The sequence below is a fragment of the Poeciliopsis prolifica genome, unplaced genomic scaffold, assembly GCF_027474105.1.
Source record: "Poeciliopsis prolifica strain line A6 unplaced genomic scaffold, Auburn_PproV2 SCAFFOLD033, whole genome shotgun sequence".
Lineage (NCBI taxonomy): Eukaryota > Metazoa > Chordata > Actinopteri > Cyprinodontiformes > Poeciliidae > Poeciliopsis > Poeciliopsis prolifica.
In genome coordinates this window covers 4,787,822-4,797,870 of record NW_026562408.1, presented here as the reverse complement: position 1 = coordinate 4,797,870, position 10,049 = coordinate 4,787,822, and the positions used below count along the sequence as shown (strand labels likewise).

The window sequence follows — 10,049 nt, the reverse complement described above, 5'->3', positions numbered from 1 at the left end:
ATCAAGATAGAGGCTTGTTTTAATGGAATGATTCCTTGATATTGATGGCAAGGTACTTGATCCAATGACAGATTTTTTTCATTAAAATTTACTTAAAACAAGACTTATGTTCCTGAAGTTACTTTTAAGTTAATCTTCAAGTATATTTGCACTAGAAACTACTCCCTAAGTTACTTAAGTTTTTTTTTGTTTTTGCATTAAACATTGAAAAATGTTTAATATCCAAAGTATGTGTCAGTTATGGTGGTAATTTAATCACAGCTAGAGTGGAAAGATGCCAGTTTCAATACTTTTTAAAAAGGTGTGGATTTATGAACAGACTACAATGACAAGTCAGTTGAATCTTTAATATGAAACACCTATATTTATTCATTATGCAGCATTTTATCCAGACTGAACAGGCTCATACAAGAGCAACCTATATCAAGAAACCCAGAAGCAAATATTCATTACCTAAAAATATCAGCATTCAAGATGTTCCTGACAGTTCAGACATCACAGCTAAAAGGATTAGCAATACTGTCAATTAGCATTAGCAAGAATCCAAATGGCAGACTGTAGAATCAGGTTTGGTTGATGTCAATAGGGGTAGTCGGGTATTTTTCTCCAGACTTCACTTGCTCCATCACCTGAGAAAAGGGAGATCAGTTAATTTCAGATAGGCAGGAATCCCACAGCCGATGCACCAAAACAGGAAGTTGTTTTTAGCCTCTTTAATTCTTATGATGCAAAAACTCAATATTCCTGGAAGGAGAAACCTTCTGTACAAGACATTTTCCTGTTTCTCACATTACACTTTCATGTGATTGAATTAAATATATCTCTTACCACAGACGTGAACAAAGTGCGATAGTCCGCATGTCCGATCCTTAATAGGAAAAGAAAAAAAAAAGAAGTTAAGTCTCCCTAAAAACTCAAAGGAAGATTTGATGCTGCTATTCAAGATGTTCAGAAAACCAAGGGTCACCACTGTACAATCTGCCGGTAATTCCAGCATTTCTCAGTTTAGCTTTCATCACAACAATACAGCAAAGTAAAACACATTTTACACACAATGACTACCTTCTGATCCATGTGCTCAGGAGGCATCATCATCATCATCTGCAGGACAGAAAAGAAGAGTTAGAGCAGAAATATTCCTGCTGAGAAAATTCTGATCAATTTTAAACAACTCAGAAAACTGGATCAGAAAAATCATCAGTTATCGCATCTGACTAATGCTAATTGACTTCCTATTCCAGGTTTTCATCACTGATCAAATGATGCTCAGTATTAGGCTCTGACCAACCAAAGTCGATTTCTACTCCCTTTAATTCCATTAAGCTAAAACGCAGCACGTCTTAACCCTCCTGATGACAAAGAAAAAGATTTTCTGATGAATAATAGCTATAAAGGTGTTAAAACTTACCAAGATCTGCTTCAAATGAGAGACTCCATGTTTTTTGGAGGGAAATCCAATTTCAGTTAACTCGCCACCATGTTAGCACCTTTAAAGAAAATATGGAAATGAAATGTTAAATTGTGATCAATCAGTCAATCTGCCTCCATAAAATAAGTTACTGCTAATTAACGCTCAGAAACTAAGTGATCAACACTGAACAATCTGCCGGTAATTCCAGCTGTATTAGTTCAAGTTTCATCATAACAAAAGCAACAATTAAATTACACCAATTAAAGCTACGCAAGAAGAACGGACCTTCATCCCAACTCTGTCCTCCTCAGCTCCCAGGAACTGATAAATCTGGTAAAGGAAAAGCAATATTTTAATGAACGAATATAGTTAACAGCACAATGTAAACCCATCTGGGCTTGAAGCTCAGAACAGTGACAGAAACATCGTCAGTTGTCGCATCAGACGGCACTTCCTATTCACAGTTTTCATCACTGACAAAGTTCAACTAAAACAGCTGGAAGGATTTTGTTTTCATTTACCTTTCAGACAGAAAGTTGGGTCCAGACATGGCGGGTTGTTGAGTCAGTCAGAGTCATGGTCCCTGAAAGGAAGAGAAAGCTTTTAATAACCTGCAGCATAAAAGACACAATCAAACTGAGAATTCATTTAGAATAGGAAACTTGAGCAGTTCAAGAATTTAATCTTAAGTCACTGCAGTAAATCTCGTGCTAACGTCGTCCACCACGTGGCTCTCCGAGGCCCAATAAGCTACATTTTGCAGCAGCAACAAAAAACACGACGTTTATCCACACCCTGCTGCTAAAGCGACACGCAGCGACTATAAAGCATCTTGAATTTTATTTAGAAAAATTTTCTACCTTAAACAGTAAAGACTCCTCTGGTCTGACACCCGGAGAGAGCAGCAGCAGCAGAAAGGAAGGACCAGCAGTCGGAGCGCTTTATAAACCCAGACGTCGCTGTAATATGACGTCATCCTTGGAAACCAAAGGCGATGTGCGTTTAAAAAGTAAAAGGCCACTAGGGGGCGCTGTTGACACAACTTCCTCGCCTGTAGAGTGAGCGCATGTTCAGTCTTTATATGGAAAGTTTGCCTGTGTGGATTGTTGTTTCTGGAGACTGACCTCTTCATTATGAGCGCTTTGTTTTACTATATATCTCTGGAGTTATATCACATTCACAATACCACCTTTTAATCTGCTTCAGGTAAAGTTTTTTTTTCTTTTAGTGATTGCATTTCAATCCAAAGATCATTTTGGTTTCTTCTGTAGAGATTTAGATTTTTGCTGCCCAATCTGGTGATTCAACAAAACGGCTAGAAAGTTTTGACTGTGTTGAATTTTCTTGCATGTACAATGGATAAAATTGCTGTTATTTCTTTATTTGTTTATTTGAAAGGGGAAAAAAACACTCTTGTAGCAATTACCCACAAAAATGTCGGTTTTTATAAACAGAAAAATTGAATTAATCTGTCTAAATCCATCTGCACATCATTAAAGTAGTAATATGTTGAAACACCTTGCAAATTTGTCCAAATCTATCAGAGTTTGAGGAGATCTGTTGTCACAGATCTCTCCAGATAATCACATGGATTATCCATGGGACTCAGTTCTGCACCCTGGTTAAGCCATGAAAAACTTTTCGCTCATGATTCCAATCTTGTGTTGATTTCGATCAGAAATGCCTCTTGAACTTTATCAGATAGTTTTGGGTCAAAACTGGCTGTTCAGGATTTCACCAAACTTCACAAAAAGTACAACGTTAAAACATATTTTGGAGAGAACGTTTTGTTTTTGTGTTGAATGCATACCTTTTTTAGAAAATGAGGTCTAAAGCTCCATTTAGAGAATGTCATGGTCTTCCAGATAGTTTTATGAGATTTAAAACATCCTGTGACGGTTTCTTTGTCCAAAACTTTCTCCTTAAACACACGGAGAAAACAATGTTTTACAGAAATTCCTGCAGATTCTTCAGTGTAAATGTCAGGCTCCTGGCAGCCTCCCAGTTTGTCCAATTTCATTAATATTCCATGTTTTCTCAAGTTGTTTTCCCCAATATGACTTTCTGTGGATTTTTGTTGCTTCCCATGATCAAGGAGCTGATTTTGATCCTTTTTGCAAGCTATTGATTTAGAGAAAATATGACGAACATTAGACTAAATTGAACTTCAATTCAGGTAAAAGGGATTCATTTTATGAGTCTACCAGGAGTGTCAAACTCCAGTCCTCAAGAGTCGCTGTCCTGCAGTTTTTAGATGTGCCACAGGTACAAAGCGCTGGAATGAAACGGCTTAATTACCCCCTCCTTGTGTAGATCAGTTCTCCAGAGCCCTGCTAATTATCTTACTATTCTGTTCAGGTGTGGTGCAGCAGAGGCACATCTAAATATTGCAGGGCAGAGGGCTGCCAGGACTGCAGTGTGACACCTGTGGTCTAAACAAAGCAAACTGAAACTGTTACCTGCACTAAAATACGTCTCTTTGTGTCTCTTACAAAGTGGCAGTGATTCTCTCCAGGTTTTAAAATAAGTCTGGCAGGATGTTGCCTCCTGTGAAGAAGGATCATATCATCACTCACCTTCCAAAGGTTGGTAAACACAAATAATATTCCATAAAAACAAGAATTATTCAAAAATCCCTTAATTCTCATGGATAACTCAAATCTGGGAATGTACTTCCTGCACGTTTCTGCAAAAACACAATCTGAAGTTTTATCAGATTAGATAAAGGTAGTTATACGTTAAGAAGGAATTTAGACACAGTGGGGTAGTAAACAACAGAGGTTGAAGTCATTATTTATGGTTGACCATTTCTCTGTAATTATCTATCATTTTGCAACAAGTAGCTTGAAATGTTACCACATTACAAACGCAATCTTCAATGTGTTGAAGGGTGCCTTCAGTCTTGATCTGAGCACAAATCTGAAATCTTTGGGTGTAGATTGAATCAGCATTTCTTTTCATTTTCAGCCAGAAAAACTACTTTCATTCAATCTAAGTTTTTCTTCCGCTTTAGTGTTTTAGTCCAAATGCAGCTCTGCACACCAAAGATGGCTTCCACCCACAGGTGAGAGCTGCGTGCCAAGTTCAGAAGACGGATGGAGTGAGGTAAGATCCGTTTTTATGGTCTCTTCACTGAGATATGTGTTGGAGATAAATGAATTAGCTCTGGTTTGGGCCGTGAAGTTACGCTAAAGTGTGTCTCAGGGATCAGCTGATAGACATCTGCAAAGCCTCCATATCTGACAATATAATTCTGAAGAACAGGAGAAGGCTGAAGATTTCTTTTAGGAAAAAAGAGGCAAAATAAAATTACCACATACAAAAGAAGACACTGATAGAGGAGTAATTGGAGCATTAGATTAGATGATTGTGTGAAATCAACCTTCAGAGTAATTTTCCAGTATAATGTAAAATCAAACCATGCATGGTTCCTGTTAACACCCAGTTATTAAATGTTCTTACATAAATGTAGAAACACATCACCAAAATGTGACAAATGTCCAACAATTTTTATGACTTGTGTCATAAAAATTGCAGATGCTTGTTTTTATTTTTTGAAAATAAGACAAATATGACTTAATTACACATTTAATGTCAGTCCTTTGAGATATTTAAACCAGTTGCATCGTTTTTCAGAAACCTATTAACTAAAGAATTTGTGTTAATAAATCCCTCTGTGGAACGGTTTGCATGAAATACAATTTCACAAATTCATTCTGAACTCATTAACATTGAATTGCAAATATTGTAGATTTGACAAACTTTTCCATTTTCTGTAGTTGAAATTTTTATGCAAAAATCTGATCGTTTACAAAGTTAAATGTATTTTCTAACACTTCTGGTTTTCTGCTTTCAGCTTTAATATCGCCAAAGTCATTGTTGTGGGAGACGTTTCTGTTGGGAAAACCTGTTTAATCAGCAGGTGAGGCGAAGTTTACGAAGCTACAGAACAAACTAGTTTATAATCAAATTGCAATAAATATTGTGCACAATATTTATTGCAATAAATTGCAATAAATATTGTGTATCCATTCACACATTATAACCGCAAACTTCAAGGAATTATATTGAAATTTTATGTGAAGTGGAAAGGAAAATACTGATGCTTTTTAATGTCTAAGCTGCATAAGGTGCATTATTATTATTATTTTCAGCCCTAATTTATATTCACTATTCATACCCTCCAGATTTTTATTTAAAAAAAAAACTGAACATTTTTCTTCCACTTAACTGTCAGAGTACTTTTTATTTATTTAATAAATAATAAATGAATGAAAAAACTTATTTTTTAATAGAGTCCTAGACAGGACGCAACAACAAATAAATAAAATGCATGTCAAAGAACCGGCCACGAACATTTAGTTTAAATTTAAAAGCACTAAGCAGGATTAATTATGTCAATCTAAAAGTTTCTTGTAACAAACTTCATAAATATAAAACAGTCAATGAAAACCCAATTAGCTCAAACAAAAGGGGAAAATTGTCAACATTATGGACCACATTGTGTTGGGCTGTTGCATAAAATCCTAATGAAAAATGTGAGAAAGGGAACTTCTGAAAGACGGCTTTTCCTCAAACATGGTAAATTTTAAGCAATTTTTCAAACAAAATTAAAACAAGTTCTCTGTAATAAGCATTATTCTGGAAGAGAGACTTTAATCTCATAACATTTATAACTTAATTGGCTCTAGATAGTTTTATCACTGTTGTCTCACTCCTTACTGTGAGCTCTGTGTCATTAATTCATCAAAATTATTAGCCTTCGTGTTGATACAGAAAAACACACATTGCTATTTTTTGATTCTCAAATGTTTTTAATGCTTTTATTTGCAAAGTTCTGAGTTTTCCTGGTTTCTTCTTCAGGTTCTGCAGAGGAGCGTTCGACAGAAACTACAAAGCCACCATCGGGGTGGACTTTGAGATGGAGCGCTTCGAGGTGCTTGGCGTTCCCTTCAGTTTGCAGCTGTAAGTCCTGAAATGGCAACAGATTGAGCCACATCTGTGGTCATGCATCTCAAAGAAATGTGTGACCTCACTTTTAATTTATTTTATAATTGGATAAATATGAGATTCTAACAATTTAGATTGTTGACTTTGACCCACATTCCCTTCAATGTGTTGATTTAGTGTGACTTTAAGATGCCAGTGTGCATGCTTTTATTTTGAAAGTGTGTTTTCCAGGTGGGATACAGCAGGTCAGGAGCACTTCAAGTGCATCGCCTCAACATATTACAGAGGAGCACAAGGTGAGTGCTGCAATAATCCTGATTTGAACTGAGCTGAGTTGTATCTAATCAAACTGTGTCCCCAGCCATCATGGTGGTGTTTGACCTGAGCAGTGTGAACTCATTAGCGCATGCCAGGTATGCAGCATCACAGTGTTTTAAAATATTTCCTTCTCTTTCTGCATCTAAAAATGTGGATTTGTGTGTGCAGAGAGTGGCTGGAGGACGCCATGAAGGAAAATGACCCGTCCAGTGTTTTACTGTTCCTTGTCGGGACCAAGAAAGACCTGAGTGTGGGTGAAACTAAGGAAAGAGATGCTGTGAACGGAGATTAGAGCTGAACCATGTGATTAGCTAACAGATCAGTCAAGATGGAGCAAATGATGTCGTTTGATGTCTTTGATGAAAATCAATATGCAACAGATCTAAGTCTGAAAGATTGCATGTGTGTTATTGATAAAATAATCAGTTGGACAAATGTTGAGACTTTGAATACACAAAAAAATTGTCAAACCCACATCTCACATTTTCTAGAAAAATGTTGAAAGATTGTTTTTAAAAAACTTGTGGAGTTACATCTGGGTTAAGTATTTCAAATGTGGGAGTTTGGTTAGATAAATGCTTTTATGGGGTCTAGTTAAAGTCTGAATTGCAAAGATTTATTTCCGGTTGTAGAAACTTCTTTATTACAATTTAAAGCAATGTTAACAGGGAATTACCTTCTCACTTACAGCCAGATTGATTAAATTATAATTTCATTTTAATTTTAACATAAGTTTCTTGCACTGAAGTAAATCTGTAAATGTTGCCTCGTTTAAAGACTTTTTCGGAATCATGAGCTGAAAAAGAGAAGTGAACTAAGACACTAAATGTTCTACCAATCCTAAGTTGATTGATTATTTGTCTTGAAAGATGTAAGTAATAATCTATTTCTCTATTTTAGTCTCCTGATCAGTTGGCTGAGACCGAACTGGAAGCTATCAGACTATCAGAGGAAATCAAAGCGGAGTACTGGGCCGTGTCTGCAAAGTCAGGTGGGCAATAAAGTAGTTCCAATCAGACCAGTAAGCCTGGATCTGAATCATTTGATTTCTTTTGTTGTTTCAGGAGACGGAATCAGGGATCTTTTCCTTCGTGTGGCTTCTTTGACTTTTGAGGCGAATGTTTTGGCTGAGCTCGAGAGAAGTGGGTCGAGACACGTCAGAGACATAATCAGTGAGTTCAGTTAGCTGCTGTCTGCCTGTCGTCTCATGAAGAGTTTAAAGAAATGTCTTTTTATGCAGCTAAAAGAAATTATTTAAATCATTAGTTTAATGCCGATGAAGTCCTAACTGGGGAAAAGTCGCATCAGGATCACAAGCCTGAGTGTCTTTTATTGGGGTTTTATGCGACAGACCAGCAGAAAGTGGTGCGTGACTGAAGAAGAAGAAAAAGGACTCACTGTTTTCAAAGATTTATTGACCGAAATCCCCAAAAACTGTCTTCCCTCCCAGCATCAGTCCTGTGAAGAACTCTCTCTTTTTGCATAAATTTACTGTCTTTGCAAAGTTGCTTAAGCTCAGTCAGATTAAACATCTGTATATTTAGTTATAATGCATGTTTATATCTTTAACTTTAAACTCTAAAGTGGAAGATATTTTAAATATTTAAAATAAAATGATAAATGAGCTAAAAAAATATGAATCATCAGTTTGGAAATGATGTATTATTTTAGGTTTGAAGTCATTTTCTTCCCCTTTAGTCATACATTACTTTCTGTTGGTCCATTGAATAACATCCATTATTCTTTCTGTTTCCTGTGCAGCTAATTGTTTTTCATCTGTCTGTTGTCAGTAACCTGGCATTAACATGCATGCAGCAGAAAAACAAATTCTTGATTTGCTACATTTGATATTTGTGAGAAATCTGAAGATTTTCTGACGTGTATTTCTGTTGCACACAGGAATCACAGACAGCTCAGAAGCCAATCATAAACAAAAGAAGACCAACTGTTGTTGAGAAAGCCTGATCTCACTGGTGCAGCCACACGGTTACTGGAGCCAAACTGGTGTGGATCCCCTGAGCTGGGCTGTGTCTGCAGCATCCAGGAAAACACCTGAGAAAATATTTGCCATCATCCAAGTAGCTCCAACATAATGCCTCCAATTGAGCCTGTAAATAAGCCTATTAGCAGAATGACTCAAGCTGTGTGTTTCTCAGGAATGTTTAGTGCTGACCAGATCTGCAACAAGTAATTCTTTGTATTCTGGATTATAAAGATAATTTCCCAAAACTGTAGCAGCTTTTCACAAGAACATCGTCTGTGAGAACCTACATTTCATCCCGTTAGGAGAGGATTTGTCTGAATATCATCCTCTGTATCTTTTCCTCCCTGCTGACTTCTGGTCATGTGTCTCTGCTCTTGCTAATGTGATGCATACATCGGATCAAATGACCACCGTCATTCCCATCATGCCTCTCTCCGGTCCGACACAAGCGCTCATATGATCTGGGAGTGGAAGGATTGTTTGGTGGGAGAGTCCTAGAAAGTGGAAAGGACAGCTTCATCTTCATAAACTGTTCTGCTGGACATTTAATCCCAAAATGATTCAAACTCCTGGTTGATTTAGAGGTTGAAAGGCCTCCTTGCCATTACCTTAATCAAGTCAAGTTTCTCACCCAGGCTTTGACTGAGCCCCTCCAATGTTAACATTTCTTCCAGGCAGAGGAAACATTCAGGTAAAATTATTACATTAACTCATAAAACACAGTATGAATAATTTTGGGCTTAAACGGATATCTTTGGAGAAAGTATTGAAATGTTTTTGTAATTCATTGAACACTTAAAAATGTAAGTTAATAAATCACTTGATAATAAAATGTCAGATTTAAAGCTTTATAGGTTTTTGACAGAAATAAAGGCATGGAAAAGTATATATTTAATATCTCTTTATGCCAGAGATATTAAAGGGGAAAATGTTATGTTATCCTTTCCCCCAGTCAGTCCCTCCAGACTAGCGGCAGCAAGAATGGATCTCGGAGCTAATTATAGGAGCTACTTCTCAATCCAACGCAGGTTAAAATATTGCTAAAGGCTTAATGGAGAAACATTGTTGTATTGGAAAGAGTAAGAGCTTCTTAAAGAGACAGAACCCCAATTTTAAGACAACTTTGATGTTGTGTTGAAAAAAATGGAACTTTGTGCCTGGAAAATACATTACAATTTTATTTCAACTCATTGGTTTTATGCTGAGAATTACTAACGGCAATAATAAGTTAATATTTGCAAACCCCAAGAATCAAGTGTGTTTGCTCTTCTGATATTTTATTTCCATTTCTGGTTTCATGAAAGGATCACCAAATACTTTACAGTTAAAACGGTTGCACCAAACATATTGATACTTTAATCCCATCTCCATAGGTTCTGTGTTTTT

The 10,049-nt window shown here is 36.6% G+C and overlaps 1 protein-coding gene, 1 long non-coding RNA gene and 4 other non-coding genes across 7 annotated transcripts; 1 reads left to right on the top strand and 5 right to left on the bottom strand.

Moving 5' to 3' along the window:
* Window positions 1-337: 337 nt before the first annotated feature.
* Window positions 338-2,364, bottom strand: LOC129373562 (uncharacterized). Its single transcript, XR_008607377.1, has 7 exons — window positions 2,272-2,364; window positions 1,933-1,994; window positions 1,697-1,741; window positions 1,409-1,487; window positions 1,063-1,101; window positions 829-868; window positions 338-629 (listed from the first exon to the last, which is right to left on the bottom strand). It is a non-coding gene; the product is annotated as an uncharacterized LOC129373562 (long non-coding RNA).
* On the bottom strand, window positions 947-1,021 carry LOC129373666 (small nucleolar RNA SNORD65). The gene has a single exon (XR_008607394.1). It is a non-coding gene; the product is annotated as a small nucleolar RNA SNORD65 (small nucleolar RNA).
* LOC129373663 (small nucleolar RNA SNORD49) lies at window positions 1,171-1,256 on the bottom strand. Its single transcript, XR_008607391.1, has one exon. It is a non-coding gene; the product is annotated as a small nucleolar RNA SNORD49 (small nucleolar RNA).
* On the bottom strand, window positions 1,572-1,645 carry LOC129373661 (small nucleolar RNA SNORD65). Its single transcript, XR_008607389.1, has one exon. It is a non-coding gene; the product is annotated as a small nucleolar RNA SNORD65 (small nucleolar RNA).
* Window positions 1,815-1,889, bottom strand: LOC129373660 (small nucleolar RNA SNORD49). Its single transcript, XR_008607388.1, has one exon. It is a non-coding gene; the product is annotated as a small nucleolar RNA SNORD49 (small nucleolar RNA).
* A 151-nt stretch (window positions 2,365-2,515) lies between the features above and the next one.
* On the top strand, window positions 2,516-9,975 carry rab34b (RAB34, member RAS oncogene family b). 2 transcript variants are annotated; one of them, XM_055051402.1, is made up of 11 exons: window positions 2,516-2,617; window positions 3,908-3,996; window positions 4,476-4,516; window positions 5,268-5,333; window positions 6,275-6,376; window positions 6,593-6,657; window positions 6,723-6,774; window positions 6,848-6,929; window positions 7,580-7,670; window positions 7,744-7,851; window positions 8,579-9,975. In XM_055051402.1, exons 2-11 carry the CDS (start codon window positions 3,949-3,951, stop codon window positions 8,632-8,634), a joined length of 711 nt encoding a protein of 236 aa, XP_054907377.1. In that variant the 5' UTR covers window positions 2,516-2,617; window positions 3,908-3,948; the 3' UTR covers window positions 8,635-9,975. The 2 variants fall into 2 exon arrangements, with proteins under 2 accessions (XP_054907377.1, XP_054907376.1); XM_055051401.1 differs by having other exon boundaries at window positions 4,425-4,516.
* Window positions 9,976-10,049: the final 74 nt, after the last annotated feature.

What these genes read in the sequence shown, in the direction of transcription:
- rab34b (XM_055051401.1), top strand. Translation starts at nt 3,949, where the DNA reads ATGTTGCCTCCTGTGAAGAAGGATCATATCATCACTCACCTTCCAAAG. An exon ending in CAGAAGACGGATGGAGTGAG is followed by an intron (nt 4,517 to 5,267) that starts GTAAGATCCGTT and finishes TTCTGCTTTCAG; the next exon opens with CTTTAATATCGCCAAAGTCA. An exon ending in ACACGTCAGAGACATAATCA is followed by an intron (nt 7,852 to 8,578) that starts GTGAGTTCAGTT and finishes TGTTGCACACAG; the next exon opens with GAATCACAGACAGCTCAGAA.